At 52.1% G+C, this 15849-nt stretch overlaps 1 protein-coding gene across 3 annotated transcripts in view; it reads left to right on the top strand.

Moving 5' to 3' along the window:
- Nucleotides 1–15849, top strand: part of VRK3 (vaccinia related kinase 3) — a 50015-nt gene that overhangs the window by 13723 nt on the left and 20443 nt on the right. For 2 of the 3 annotated variants that reach the window (XM_011946323.1, XM_011946322.1), the window contains exons 4-7: nucleotides 3023–3172; nucleotides 4891–5190; nucleotides 11986–12050; nucleotides 15287–15353. In XM_011946323.1, the coding sequence (XP_011801713.1) occupies nucleotides 3023–3172; nucleotides 4891–5190; nucleotides 11986–12050; nucleotides 15287–15353 (582 nt within the window). The remainder of the gene's footprint in view (nucleotides 1–3022; nucleotides 3173–4890; nucleotides 5191–11985; nucleotides 12051–15286; nucleotides 15354–15849) is intronic. The other variant, XM_011946324.1, reaches the window with a different exon arrangement.

Here is a 15849-nt window from a genome sequence, read left to right on the forward strand (position 1 = left end):
TCGGCCTCCCAAAGTGCTGGGATTACAGGCTTGAGCCACCGCGCCCGGCCCCGGCCTTCGTTTTTTTAAGACAGCGTCTTCCTCTGTCACCCAGGCTAGAGTACAGTGGCACAATCTCAGCTCACTGCAACCTCCACCTCCCAGCTTCAAGCGATTCTCCTGCCTCAGCCTCCCTAGTAGCTGGTATTACAGCCGTGCAACACCACACCTGGCTAATTTTTGTATTTTTAGTAGAAACCAGGTTTCACAATGTTGGCCAGGCTGGTCTTGAACTCCTGACCTCAGGTGATCCACCCATCTGGCCTCCCAAAGTGTTGGGATTACAGGCATGAGCCACTGTGCCTGGCCAGAGTCAGTTCTTAACCCAACCTCTGCCTTTCCTAATGCTAACCTAGAGCCCAGTTCGTTATTCACTCCTTCAGTCATCAGATGGCAAATATGTATGAGTAACTGGCCATGTGCTGAGGTGCTGTATTTGTCCTGAGGATTATGGTAAGAAACGAGACAGCAGCCATGGTTTCTGTTCTCTCATAGTTTTTACCGCTCAGTAAGGTGACAGACATTGAGTAAATGATTATCAGTAGGTTGCATGATAACAGAGGGGAACTGAATGGACCCTGGAACACATATAAGGGAACATGTTTTTTGGGGGATCAGGGAAAACCTCCCTAAGTGGGTAAAGTTTGAACTGAGCTAGGGATGAAAAAGAATGGGCCGGGCATGGTGGCACTTTGTGAGGCTGAGGCAGCCTGATCACCTGAGGTCAGGAGTTTGAGACCAGCCTCACCAACATGGAGAAATTCCGTCTCTACTAAAAATAGAAAATTAGCCGGGCGAGGTGGCGCGTGCCTGTAATCCCAGCTGCTCACTTGGGAGGCTGAGGCAGGAGAATCACTTGAACCCGGGAGGGAGAGGTTGCGGTGAGCCGAGATTGTGCCATTGCACTCCAGCCTGGGCAACAAGAGCAAAACTCCGTCTCAAAAAAAAAAAAAAAAAGAATGAGCAAGGTGAGAGTTGGCACATGTGTTCCAGGCACTGGGATGTGATATGGGGAGCAGATGTGAGGTGAAGGGAGCCAGGCACACTGGAGAAGTAAGGAACATTTCCGCCTGGGGGAAGACAGGCAGGGCGACGGGAAGGAGTTTGGTTTTAACTGTTGGTGATGTGGAGAGCTGCGAAAGAGCTTCTGCCAAGTAGGCAACACGATAGGCTTTGCATTTTGAAAAGACTTCTGTGGCTTCTCTGTGTGGAAAATGGATTCGAGGTATGGAAACCAGTTAGGAGGCCATTCCGGTAGCCCAGGGACCAACCATGCTGGCTGAGTTAGTCCGTGTCAACTAAAAAGAAAGGACACGTTCTTTACCTCCTCTTAAATCTGGGGCTACTCAGTGGGTGAACTACAGCAAAAGTAATTGTTCCACTGAGAAAATTGGTAGAGACATTTGTCAGCTTTGGTGGTGGGTAAAAAAAGGAGGAATGTCTTCTTTGATAATTCCTTTTTTTTTTTTTTTTGAGACAGTCTTGCTCTGTCACCCAGGCTGGAGTGCAGTGGTGTAATCTTGGCTCACTGCAACCTCAACCTCCCATGTTCAAGCGATTCTCCTGCCTCAGCTTCTCAAGTAGCTGGGTTTACAGGCACCTGCCACCACACCCAGCTAATTTTTATATTTTTAGTAGAGACAGGGTTTCACCATGTTGGACAGGCTGGCCTCAAACTCCTGACCTCAGGCAATCCACCCGCCCCAGCCTCCCAAAGTGCTGGGATTACAGGCATGAGCCACCACGCCCAGCCTTCTTTGAGAATTCCTAATCAAGAATTTACATTCTCACCAGTTTGGGGCCAGAATTCACACTGATCTGTGTGGTCCCCCAAAATGCAAGCTGAACATTTAACTTAAAGTGATGAGATGTGGGTACCACTCCCTGCCTGATATAAACAAATCTTCTCTTGGAAAACATCCTTTAAAGACAAACTTCAGGGAATTACCACAGGTCAATGTCCAAGGAACATAAGCACCAGTCTCTGTTGATTTACAAAGACACCAGGAAATAAGCTAGCCTGAGAGTCAGCAGAAACAACAAACTACAGAATCATACCTGCCAAGACCACAGACTTTAGAATTAATAGATGAGAATGTTTACAAAGCATGCTTAATACATTTAAATAAATAAAATGACAAATTGAAAGCATAATGAAGGAATAGGTTAAAGTTGCACAGGCAAATAAGAGAAGGAACCAAATAACTCTAATGATTGTATATGTGTATATGTATATGTGTGCATATATATATATACACAATCATTTTATGTGTATATATGTGTATATGTGTGTGTGTGTGTGTGTATATAATCGTTGTAATCAGAACCTAAGTGGGTGGTTTAAACAGCAGACTAGACATAGCTGAAGGGAGAATTAGTTAACTGGAAGATAAATTTTAAGAAATTACATGGAAGAGGCTGGGCATGGTGGCTCATGCCTGTAATCCCAATACTTTGGAAGACTGAGGCTGGTGGATTACTTGAGGTCAGGAGTTCATGACCAGTCTGGTCAACATGGTGAAACCCTGTCTCTATTAAAACTATAAAAATTAGCTGGGCATGTTGATGCATGCCTGTAATCCCAGCTACTTGGGAGGCTGAGGCAGGAGAATTGCTTGAACCCAGGAGGCATAGGTTGCAGTGAGCCAAGATCGTACCACTGCACTCCAGCCTGGGCGACAGAGTGAGACTCCATCTCAAATATATGTACATATAAAGAAATATATGTACATATAAAGAAATTATGTGGAAAGGACACAGAGTGGCAAAGTACTGGAAGATACGAGAAAGGCTAAGACCTAAGAAGGAGAGAACAACTAAAAGGAACAGTTACTTAGATATTTATGTGATAGAAGAAGCAAGAATTGGTATTGAGGGCCAAAGAGAAGAGCATAGCTGAATATAACCTCGGGGCTCCCAGTCCGGTGGAGCCTGCAAAGGAGCCTTTGTAACTCCAGTCTGCATTTTGTCTGCCTTTCTTTAGGCTCAAAGAGAGGGCTGAACTCCAGTTTTGAAACCTCTCCTAAGAAAGTGAAATGGTCCAGCACCGTCACCTCTCCCCGATTATCCCTCTTCTCAGATGGTGACAGTTCTGAGTCTGAAGATGCTCTGAGTTCCTCTGAGAGATCCAAAGGTAAGAGTTAAAGTCCATCTGGCCTAACTCTAAGTGGAGCAAAGTTGGGTTGTCTAATGATCTTTGGGACAAAACTACCACAGTCCTGGCTCAAACATCATCCATCCCTGCCTGTTCTCTGACTCCAGCTTCCCATCTCCTGCTCCAGTCTGCCTCTGAATGGCCCCAGATGGGTCTTTTGGCACCCAGAGCTGCCCCGGCCCCTCCCTGCACACAGCCTCCTATTGTTTCTGGTACCCTCAGACCAAGCTCTTCAGTCTGGCATCTGTGTGGCCTGGTTCCTGCTTTAGCCCTCAACACAGTCTTTGGCCAGAAAACACTTTTGGGGATTAACCTTGGTCTTTGCTAAGCCTGTTCCCTCAGCGCAGGACACTCTCACCTTCCGTCTTGGCCTTGTGTACTGCCACTCCGCTGGTCTGGTCTCTAGGAAGCTTCTCTTGAGTGCCGTAGGCTCGCATCCAGACCTCCTCATCGTCCACCAGAGCCTCTTTCCAGCCTCTTTGTCTGGCACCCCCCATGCCTGCTGCAGCCTTCATTGGAGCACATGTCACTCTAGGCTCCACGGGCCTTTCTGCCTCACTTTCTGGACTGGGGGCCCTTTGCAGGCAAGGACCCAGCACAACTTGTGTATATTCCCTGTGCCCAGCCAGTGCCCAGGACACGGGAGGCCTGAGGACTGTGTGCCTTCTGTTCCCTGGGCCCTTGGATCTGAAGCCACCGACGCAGTGGCAGTGTGAGGTGTCCCCTTTGCTCCTCATTATCCTCTGGGCTCGGAGGCCTCTTGCCATTACTTGCCTTTAGGGGATGGTGGGTGGGAGGAACAGAGTAAACGATGTCTTTTCCTGTGTCCAAATCTGTCTGCCACCACACCCGCCCCATTCTCTCTCTCTCTTTTTTTTTTTTTTGAGACGGAGTCTCGCTCTGTCGCCCAGGCTGGAGTGCAGTGGCCGGATCTCAGCTCACTGCAAGCTCCGCCTCCCAGGTTCACGCCATTCTCCTGCCTCAGCCTCCCGAGTAGCTGGGACTACAGGCGCCCGCCACCTTGCCTGGCTAGTTTTTTGTATTTTTTAGTAGAGACGGGGTTTCACCGTGTTAGCCAGGATGTTCTCGATCTCCTGACCTCGAGATCCGCCCGTCTCGGCCTCCCAAAGTGCTGGGATTACAGGCGTGAGCCACCACACCCGGCCTACACCCACCCCATTCTCTTGCCAGTCTAGGAACCCTTCCAGGGCAGGGCTTTGGTCTAACAAATTTTTTGGCCCCTTTCTATCTCAGGACTGAGTCCTTTTTCAGGATGTTTTTGCGTAAATGTCTAGAATGTCCTTTTTTCCCTGGCAAACTTCTACTCATCCAACAAGACCCAACTCTAACATCCCTTCCTCCAGGAAGCCTACCCTAACTTCTCCAGGCAGGATCTCTTTCTCTTTTGGGCCCTAATATCTGTCTGTGCTGCCCTGTCTCAGACCCGCATCTGACTGGCTGTGTCTAGAGTAGACTTGCCCACCAAACTGGGCACTCCTGAGGGAAGGATGCAGGTCCAATTTTTATCTTGTACCCCAATGTCATCACTCAAAGGCCTGACTCATAGAAGGTCCAAGGAAGTGTTTGTTGAATGAACGAATTCATAAAGGCACAGTAGTTTGCGTGCTGTTTCACTCCCCATCCAACTTTTCTCTCCTGGATGGTGCTTTTGCTTTATTCTTACCATCCTCCTGCAGGCTCCGGGAGCAGACCCCCAACCCCCAAAAGCAGCCCTCAGAAGACCAGGAAGAGCCCTCAGAAGACCAGCTGCAGCCCTCAGAAGACCAAGCGGAGCCCTCAGAAGACCAGCTGCAACCCTCAGAAGACCAGGCAGAGCCCTCAGACGCTGAAGCGGAGCCCTCAGACGCTGAAGCGGAGCCGGGTGACCACCTCACTTGAAGCGTTGCCCACAGGGACAGTGCTGACAGACAAGAGTGGGCGACAGTGGAAGCTGGAGTTCCTCCAGACCAGGGACGACCAGGGCATTCTCTATGAAGGTACGCTGTGTCCATGGGCGGCCAGGGACTGGGTCGTCTCAGCGCTAGGACAGTGGGAGGGGACCCCTTCCTGAGAATGGGAATGGAAGTCATGTCCCTAGCTGCAGACCTGCCGCTAGGCAACTTTCTCTTAGACCTAGGACTCTACGCCTACCCACCAGCAGGGCCGGGCAACAGTGGGAGTGAGTGCAGCAGGCTGGAGTAAGGCAGTTGGGCGTGGTGGGGACTGCGGCCAGTTGGAAGGCGTGTGCCCTGTGTGAAGTGTGTCCCTTCTCAGCCCGCCTGCTGTTGGCATGTGGGAGGCCCAGGGGCTGCGTGCTAAGGATGATTGTTTCCTGGCCAGTGTGCAGAGAGAGGATGGATCCCCACCTAAGATTTGGTTGAAACATCGAGGCTGATGATGTCACACACACACCAAGAGGATAGGAGAGGTTTATTGCTTACCTAATGGCGGGCTCTGCGGAGAGCAGGCAGGCCTCCCATGCAGATCTGAGATGCCTTGAGAGTGAGGACGGGAGACTGGCCAGGTGTTTCATCGTAGTTGGGGGTGGGGCTGGGCTGAGGGTTCCGCCACACGGGCCAACACCACGCGTGGTTTGAGTCTTGTGGATGCACACCCCAAAGGAGGGAGCACCCAGGCTTGCTCATCCGCTCGCCCAGGTGTGGAATGGAAGGGGAGGAGGGAGGCATGAGGCTGAAAATCCCAGCCTCTGTTACAATGAGGAAAATAACTAGCCGGGCGAGGTGGCGGGCGCCTGTAGTCCCAGCTACTCCGGAGGCTGAGGCAGGAGAATGGCGTAAACCCGGCAGGCGGAGCTTGCAGTGAGCTGAGATCCGGCCACTGCACTCCAGTCCGGGCGACAGAGCGAGACTCCGCCTCAAAAAATAAATAAATAAAAATAAAAAATAAAAAATAAAAAAAATACAATGAGGAAAATAATTATGGCAGTAGTGTTAGTATTAACTGTACTAAATATTGAGTGCTTCTGCAAGGCCAGGCCTGTTCTAAGCACTTTACATGGGTTTTTCTTTTCCTTTCTTTTCTTTTTGGAGCTTTTTAATTGAGATAAAACTCACATAAAAGTTATTCTTTTATTGGCCGGGCGCAGTGGCTCACACCTGTAATCCCAGCACTTTGGGAGGCCGAGATGGGCGGATCACGAGGTCAGGAGATAGAGACCATCCTGGCTAACGCAGTGAAACCCCGTCTCTACTAAAAATACAAAAATTAGCCGGGCGAGGTGGCAGGCACCTGTAGTCCCAGCTACTCGGGAGGCTGAGGCAGGAGAATGGCATGAACGAGGGAGGTGGAGCTTGCAGTGAGCCGAGGTTGCGCCCCTGCACTCCATCCTGTGTGACAGAGCGAGACTCTGTCTCAAAAAAAAAGAAGTTATTCAGCGAGACTCCGTCTCAAAAAAAAAGTTATTCTTTTGTTATTATTTTATTTATTTATTTATTTATTTATTTATTTTTGAGAGAGTCTTGCTCTGTCACCCAGACTGGAGTACAGTGGCGCGATCTTAGCTCATTATAACCTCCACCTCCTGAGTTCAAGCAATTCTCCTGCGTCAGCCTCTCGAGTAGCTGAGATTACAAACACATGTCATCACACCTGGCTAAATTTTTTTTCTTTTTTTTTTTTTTTTGTATTTTTGGTAGAGACAGGGTGTTACCATGTTGGCCAGGCTGGTCTTGAACTGCTGACCTCAAGTGATCCACCTGCCTCGGCCTCCCAAAGTGCTGAGAATACAGGCGTGAGCCACCATGAAAATTCATTCTTTTAAAGGGTGCAACTGAGTGGCCTTTAGGATATTCACAGTGTTGTGCAACCATCATCACTATCTAATTCCAGGACGTTTCTGTCACCACAAAAAGAAACTCAGTACCTTTGAGCCATCACTCCCATTTTTCTCTCCTCCCATCCACTATTAGCCACTAACTGCCTTTCTCCCTCTGTGGATTTACCCCTTCTGGGTGTTCACAGAAGCGGAGTCCTGCACTGTGTGGCCTCTTGTGTCTGGCATCCCTCACTCAGCAGCATGTGCCCAAGGTGCATCCATGCCATGGCGCGTCACTGCCACAGTCCTTTTACGGCTGCGTGATATTCCACGGTATGGGAGCACCCCGTGTGGCTTAGCTACTTAGCAGCTGATGGGCGTTTGGGTTGTTTCCACTGTGGGCTGTTATGAGTAACGCTGCCGTGAGTATTTGCTTACAAGTTATTTGATGGACAGAGGTTTGCTACATTCTCACCACAGCCTTAGGGTATCAGTACTATCCCTATCCCCATTTTATACATGAAGAACATGGATCCCAGAGGTGTGAATTATTAGCTAGGCTCTGGGCTCCAGAATCTTCCAGGTTTTCTAGGAAAAGCTTGAAACCTGGATTTCGACAGGAAGTCTTTGATTTGGAAGTGCCCACAAGCATGTGGGCAATTTTGAGCCTTCCGTTGGCCCTCCCTGCCTTGGAGTATGGGCGGGCAGGCAGGACGGACAGCTGGTGTTTCAGACAGCCCTGAATCTGAGTCCTGACTTGGCTCCAGCACGCTGAGGGAGCCCCAGCGAACAGCTCAGGCACTCTATGCCTTGATGTCCCCCACTGGAAAAGTGAGATGAAGCCTTGCCCCCTGTCTCCTTGGGCTGTTGGCTCAAATGATGATAGGAGATGGAGGCCAAGCACTTGGAAAACTGTACAGGGTCCTTCCGAGGCAGAGGGAGGCAGTGTTAATAACAGGGACAGATAGGCAGGGCCAGGAAAGGTGACGGAGAGGGGAAAGAGTGTGACCAAGACCAAGCAGGAGCAAGGGAAAGAGGGCCATGGCTAACACCTAGGGAGCCCTCACCTGTGCCAGCACTTTTATTTTTAAGAGATGGAGTCTTGCTCCATCAGTCAGGCTGGAGTGCAGTTGTGCAGTCACGGCTCACTGCAGCCTCAACGTCCCAGGCTCAAGCGATCCTCCCGCCTCAGCCTCCTAAAGTGCTGGGATTACAGGCAGGATCCCATGCCAGACACTTTGGGAACTCTCTATGTCTTACTCATGTAATGCTGCCAGCCACACTGTGAGATAGGCACCCATATTACCCCATCCTACAACTGGGGCACAGAGAGGGGAAGCTACTTGTCCAAAGGCACACAGCCTGGAAGTTGTAGAGCTGGGATTTGAACGCAGGCACTCTGGCTTCTCCCAAGAACGGGAGAGAAAGCAGGAGAGGTTGGGGAGAAAGAGCAAGAAGGAATCTGGATGAGAAGGAATGAGGGGCCGAGGAGCACAGAGGGAGGAGAAAGGGAGAGGGATGAAAAGCAACCATGAGAAAGAGATTGAGGTGAGAGAGCAGAGTGGGGAGAGTGCAGGAGGGCGGGGAAGGAAGAGGGAGAAGGAGAGGAAAACACACTGGGCCAGGAGCTCCTGAGAGAAGAAACCACACTTGCCCTCCCCGGAAACCCACAGTGAAAGCACAGGAAGGGGCTACTCTGGGCCAATGTGGTTTCGGTTTTGCGTTTTATGACTCGGGTTGTTTGATAAAAATAGCAAACCCCAGCGCCCAACCTGCCTGAGTCATCCATTCCTTCAGCAGTCCCTTTATTTATTTATTTTTTAAAGTAGAGATGATCTCACTCTGTTGGCCAGACTGATCTCAAACTCTTGGCCTCAAGCCATCCTCCAGCCTCGGCCTCCCAAAGTGCTGGGATTACAGGCGTGAGCACTGCGCCCGGCGGCTCAGTGGATCCTTAAGCAGCACCTACCATGTGCCTGGCCATGGTGCCATCACAGACACAGTGCAGGGGGAGCGGGGCTGGCGAAGGCCCTGCTGACGCGGAGCTTGCATTTGGGTCACACCACCATCGGGTGGCATCGCCCCAGAGCAAATCGCCCTTTTCTTCTGCCAGTTTGCACCAGTCGAGAAGAGATGGTGGAGTTGTGTGTCCCGTAGTTTAAAGCAATAACAATAAAACAAGAACAAGCTGAATCATTATGGTTATTCGAGCAGTGGACACTTTTATCCCACTCTCTGCGCCATGCTCTAAGCACTTGATTAACCCTTATCTCTCTGTCCAGTACTGAATTATAATGTCATACTCCTGGGCCTCCCCAGAGCTGTGTGGGAGAGCCACCATCTGTCGTCAGTCACATGAGTCCCTGCAGCTGCTCACTGCGGTGCGCTGGGGAGAGCTGTCTGTGAGTAGCAGCTCAGGGTCAGGCACACGCTGCCCTCCCCAGCCTCTGCCTTCACGGATGGAAGGTGGGGCTTGTGTTAGTTTCCTATGGCCGCTGTAACAAGTTACCACGTTGAGTGGTTTAACACAGCACATGCTTATTCTCCTGCAGCTCTAGAGGCCAGAAGTCCAGAATCACTGGGTACAGAGCTTAGGTGTTGGCTATGCTGGTTCCTTCTGGAGGCCAGAAGGGAGAAGTCAGTCAGGGTCCCCAGCAGGGCCTCGGGAGGTAGAAGGCATGGGACACCCTGGAGCTCAGCAGTGGGCTGGGCTGCCTCTGCTGGCCACTTGTAGCTTGACCTTTCAAATGACAGTGTGACCCTGTGCCTCAGTCTCCTCATCTGCAGAGGGGAGATGGTAATGCTACTGCCCTCACAGGGCTGCAGTCAGGAGAGTGAAATGAGTAGAGTGATGCCGGGAAAATAGCCAGCGCCGTGTACATGCTTCCTGGTGTTAGGGTCAGGATGGGTCCCAGAACAGTGCTCCTGCTCTAAGTTCAGGACCAGCTGACTTTGGCAAGGGGAGGCGCTCACCTGCCTGCCCGCCATGCCCAGGTCTTCATTTGGCACACGTAGAGTTTTTCCATGTGTCAGGTTTCTGTCAAGCAGAAACCTGGATCTGCCACCCTAGATCACAGAGTCTAGAGCCCTGGGCTTGTGGCCCGGCTCTGTTGGGGCCCTTGGCCAAGCCCATTTTCCCTTGTCGCCTCCCTTGACTCCCTCTACATTGGAAATTGCCCAGCTGGCTTTCCAGGCTGTTGGCAGCAGGGCCAGTTAGAAAAGTTAAAGAGAAAAGCTTTCTATAATCTGCAAAGCAGTGCAGGAAAATTGTATCAAATTGTCAGCTTTTCCTGCCTGCCTCTTGAGTGCCAGGCATGTACACATTGTCATTGACCTCATGGTGCCTGTGACAGACAGGTACTGTTCCTGTGCCTGGGTTCCAGACAGGGGCGGATGCTTGGTCATGATGTCACGGCCTGCTCCAGCATGATGCCCCCAGTGCTCTCCCCACAGCTGGAAAGGATCTCTTTCCCCAAGATGCGGGTCCTGCATATGTCTCTCTCTTCCCCTGGGCTCAGACCACCCTTGGCCTTGAACGTGTAGAGCTGGCTCCCAACCCTGCTGCAGCCGGAGCTTCTTGAGGGCAAGGACGGCTTCTTGGTGACTTTGTCACCCCCCGTCCTTCAGCCCAGTTTCTGAGATGATACCAGCCTCGATGGGGAAGGGAGGGTGGGAACGATGAGAGCAGAGGAAGGAGGGACACCAGCATGACTCAGGGTGCACAGGTGACAGTAGCTCAGCTCATGGACCCAGGTCGAGCCAGCTCTGCCACTCCCCAGCTGCGGAGCCCTTGTGTTATGGGGATATTTTAAGGCTGCCACCTGTGGAGCAATCCTGACACTCCAGGCTCTGTGCTGGGCTCTGGGCTGAATGGGTTCACCGAGCAGTGTGCGTGCAGGGGGACGCAGACTCTTGCTGCACACATCGCTGGTGCTGCTCTTACTCCTGCCTGTCTGTTGAGTCCTTGCAGCCAGTTTCCAGGTAGGCCTTATTGCTCCGATCTTACAGACATGCAAATGGAGGCCAAAGTCACACAGAGAGTAGAGGGAGGAGCTGGGATTTGAACCCTGGCCAGCCTGACGTTTCTTGGCCTCTCTCCTCATCTGTCAGATGGGACAATGCATGTGAAGCCCACACTTAGCACAGGGCCGGAGACGTGGTGGGGTCTGTAAATGAACAGTAAGGGCTCCTGGAGCAGGCTGTGTTGAGGAACAAGTGGGCAGGGTGCTTATGGGGAGCTACCTCAGGGATCAGAACCCAGGGAGGGGTAAGGAAGCAGGTGGGGCAGAGCAGGAGGCGGCGCTGTAGGGAGGGCAGAGCGGGAGGCGGCGCTGTGATGCAGCCCAGTGATGGCCTCAGCTGACCCTGCAGAGCTCTGGAGCAAAAGTGGTCCTTCAACGTGGGTCCGTGTTGGGCCAGGAGAGGCTGGGCCTTTATGTCCACCTTAATCAGTCATTGGACCTGGGTCGCCCTGGGATGTGGCCTTGGATGAGGTCACTCTGCCTAGGACATACCTAATTCCCCAGCCACAGGCTGTAACGTACGTGGGAACTGTCCACCAGGAAGCTCCTCAGAGGCTCAGTGCCCAGGGCTGTTACTGGGGAGCAGTCATGTGGCCCCCTCTGTCTGACATGTATCCGCACTTCAGGTTCCCCAGAGGAAAGAAGGTGTTGCACAGAAACCACAGTGATTGCGCAAGCAGTTTAGGCTCAGCGAGCCCCACTCACTTAGGGGATTCTGGGAGCCCTGCCGGAATCCAGGCTCCCAGACCTTGCCAGGAGAGCCGCCTCAGGCCTGCTGCATTAACCCTTCCTGCACGGCTGGATAGTGACAGAGAGAAAGAGGGAGAAGCAGCTTATTTAAAACTAGGAAGCAGCAGGTCGTGAGAGCCAAGAGTGCGCTTGACCTTGTCAGAACCAGAGCACCAGAGCCGCTCCTCATTGCTGGGAAGTCTGGGGACGATGACCCTGACCTTCCCTGCGGTTATAACCTCACTCCCTTGTTTGTTCCCCTATAGCTGCACCCACCTCCGCCCTCGCCTGTGACTCAGGACCGCAAAAGCAAAAGTTCTCGCTCAAACTGGTAAGTGACCCTGCAGGTAGGGGGACAGCTTGGAGGGCAGGGAATTTCACAAACACATCCTTGACTTCTGAGCCCCTCTGTCAGCTGGGAGAGCTCGGCTGGGGACCAGGGTCCCCACCTGCAAGGAGCGATGAGACCGTGGACCGGGCAGGCACCCAGTTCTCCATCATCCCGGGGTGTTAGAAACCCACAGTTGGATCCGCCAGAGTCTGGCTCTGATGCTCCCCGGCTGTGTGACCTGGGCAAGCCCCCTCAGAACTCAGTTTCCTCATCCATGAAATGGAGCCGCTAATACCCACAGGATGTGGCCCATCTGCCCCCTACCGCCGGCCTCGCAGCGTGCACATATCGAGCACCTACTGTGTATCACCGTGCTGGGTGTGGGGTCCAACAGAGAACCCATCAGATGGGGTCCCCGTGCTGAGGATTCAGTGAAATCACACATCAGGTGCTGAGCATGAGTTTCAGCTGTCGGACATGTACGCTTGAGGGTGGGGCCAAAAGGAAACAGAGAAAGGGAGAGTGGCCACGAGGGTGAGTCACGCCTTCCACACAGAGGAGTTGCCTAACAGAAGGGCATCGTCATGGTTCATAGCCCCACCATCATCTCTGGGTGCTGGGATTTCGGGTGACTTTTATTTTCTTTTTGTTTATCTGAATTAATCTCACACCCCAGAAAACCGGGGACAGCTGGGTGGGTTGCCTTCCCTCCGCCCTAGATGGAGGCCATGAGAGTGGGTCAGAGCGTGGGCTGTGGAGCCAGGCTCACTAGTGATGGGTAGCACCTGCTTTGAGAGCCTGGCATGGCCTGAGCCAGGCTGTGTTTCACAAGCACTGCTTCATTGAGTCCTCCCAGCTGGGCAGCTACCGTGTCCCATTTAATGCTTCTCTGCGTGGTTCAGGTGTGCCTGGCACAGTATGCACCCCGTCAATCTGAGCTGTTCCCGTTATTACTACTGTAATTACGCTCATCATCCTAGAAATACAGCCTTGCTCTCTGTTCGTGCATCTGATCTCATCAGCATTTCCTGAGGCTCAAAACTCGGTGATGAAGAGTTGGCCCCAGGCCCAGCCCTGGAGAAGCTGCCAGTCTGGCGGGGGCCGTGCCATGTCCCAGTCCCATCAGGAAGAGGGATGGGCTGGGAGGGGAGCACAGGGCACCGGGCCGACCAGAGGACATTCACCCTCCCCATCCACTGGGAAGGCAGCTCTGTTCTGAAGCATTTGAAAGGTCGGGTGCTGAATGCCCAGTGGTGTTCATCCATTTATTCATTCACCAAGCCTTTCCTGCAGCCTCCTGTGAACCGAGTGCTGGGGACATCTGCAGAGATGGGTCAGACCCAATTGCTGCCCTGAAGGAGCTGCCCGCTTGGGGAAGTGGGGCAGGCATGAATACCCCATGTGAGATTGCTCAGGGCCTACGTGGCTGTGCCCACGTCACTCGCATCAGTCACTATGGGCTTCGCCGGCATCGTGGGGAGGACTTCAGGACGCAAAAAGGGAAAAGGAAGGACAAGAAGAGGAGGAGCTGGGGCAGGGAGCTAGGCTCACTAATGACCAGTAGCAGCACCTGCTTATTGAGAACCTATTATGTGACAGTCCCTGTGCTGAGTGTCACAAGCATTATGTCATTTAGTTCTTTTGGGTTTTTGTTTGTTTTGAGACAGAGTCTCTGTCGCCCAGGCTGGAGTGCAGGGGTGCAATCAAGGCTCACTCAGCCTCTAGTCTGCTAGGTTCAAGTGATCCTTCCACTTCAGCCTCCCAAGTAGGTGGGACCACAGGCATGCACCACCACGTCCAGCTAATTTTTTTTGATCGAGATGGGGTCTCCCTGTGTTGCCCAGGTTGGTCTGGAACTCCTGGGCTCAAGCGATCCTCCCACCTTCACCTCCGAAAGTGCTGGGATTACAGGTGTGAGCCACCTGCGCCCAGCTGACTCTGTACTCTTAAGAACCCAGCTGCACGAGTTGTGTTTTAATTAAAATATTTGGTGTGCTGGGCACGGTGGCTCACGCCTGTAATCCCAGCACTTTGGGAGGCCGAGGTAGGTGGATCACCTGAGGTCGGGAGTTTGAGACCAGCCTGGCCAACATGGTGAAACCCCGTCTCTACTAAAAATACAAAAATTAGTTGGGCGTGGTGGCGTGTGCTTGTAATCCCAGCTACTCAGGAGGCTGAGGCAGGAGAATTGCTTGAACCTGGGAGGCAGAGGTTGCAGTGAGCCGAGATCGTGTCATTGCACTCCAGCCTGGGCAGCAAGAGTGAAACTCCGTCTCAAAAAAAAAAAAAAAAAAAAAAATTTGGTGGCTTTTTTTTTGTTTTTTTTGTTTTTTTGAGACAAAGTCTCACTCTGTCACCCAGGCTGAAGGTGCAATCTTGGCTCACTGCAACCTGCGCCTCCCAGATTCAAGCAATTCTCCTGCCTCAGCCTCCCGAGTAACTGGGATTACAGGCACGCACCACCGTGCCTGGCTAATTTTTGTATTTTTAGTGGAGGCGGGGTTTCACTATGTTGGCGAGGCTGATCTAGAACTCCTAACCTCAAGTGATCCACCACCTGCCTTAGCCTCCCAAAGTGCTGGGATTACAGGCGTGAGCCACCCTGCCTGGCCATTGGTGTTATTTTTAACAAATACCCAATATTAAGAGTGGCTTAAGCAAGATGATATTTTTATTGCTTTTTCACTTAAAATCAGGGGCAGTTTTCCAGAGCTGATATGATGATTTTATAAACAAGGGGCCCTGTTTCCTTCTGTCTTTTTGCACCAACATTTTCAACACATAACCTGCATCTCTTGGGCTGTAGTGGCTGCTTCTGCTTCCACCATCACATCTGCATTGCAGCCAGCTGGAACAGAAGAGGAACGGAAAGCCCTTTAAGGGCATAACCTGGAAGTTGCCCACGTTTCTTCTGCTCACATCCTCATTGGGCAGAACTTGGTCATGTGGTCCGTCCTCACTGCAAAGGAGGCTGGGAAACGTAGTTTTTAAGCTGAACGCCACATTCTAGGGAACACTGTGGCTCTTATAAAAGAAAGAAAAGAAACCTGGGTACTGGGAGGTAGCTCGCAGTCTCTGATGTGTGTTTGTGTGTAGTACCTGAGGAACCCGGCTCTGATGTGGGGACTCGGTGAGGAACCTCATCATTGAGGGAGTAATAAATTGCCAGTGGGAACTGGGGGCCCTTGTCTGAGACTTCAGTGTGACAGCCTTCTGCCTCTCCTGTCCCCCAGCAGGATGCCAAGGATGGGCGCTTGTTCAATGAGCAGAACTTCTTCCAGCGGGCAGCCAAGCCTCTGCAAGGTACCTGGCAGGGAACTGGGCAAGGAGGGGAGAGTGAGGGGGGTACCAGCGCGGTCACAGCACCTGGCTTCTACCTGCTGACGTGAGAAGGGTGGGTTTAGATTAAAGGTCCAGGTTTGCTCCCATCTGTGCCCATAACCTGACTCCTGTCACCCCTCAGGCCTCAGTGTGTGTTGTGGCTGGCTCACACCAGCTCTTGGAAGCCAAGTATTACATTTTCAGGCTGGGCGTGGATTGACGCCTATAATCCCAGCACTTTGGGAGGCTGAGGTGGGCAGATCACTTGAGCCCAGGGGTTTGAGACCAGCCTGGGCAATATGTCAAAACCTTATCTCTACTGAAAACACAAAAATTAGCCGGGTGTAGTGGCATGCGCCTGTGATTCCAGCTACTCAAGAGGCTGAGGTGGGAGGATTGCTTGAGCCTGGGAGGCGGAGGTTGCAGTGAGCTGTGATTGTGCCACCGCACTCCAGCCTGGGCAACAGAGCCAGACCCT

This window comes from Colobus angolensis, unplaced genomic scaffold (genome assembly GCF_000951035.1).
Source record: "Colobus angolensis palliatus isolate OR3802 unplaced genomic scaffold, Cang.pa_1.0 Scaffold25, whole genome shotgun sequence".
Lineage (NCBI taxonomy): Eukaryota > Metazoa > Chordata > Mammalia > Primates > Cercopithecidae > Colobus > Colobus angolensis.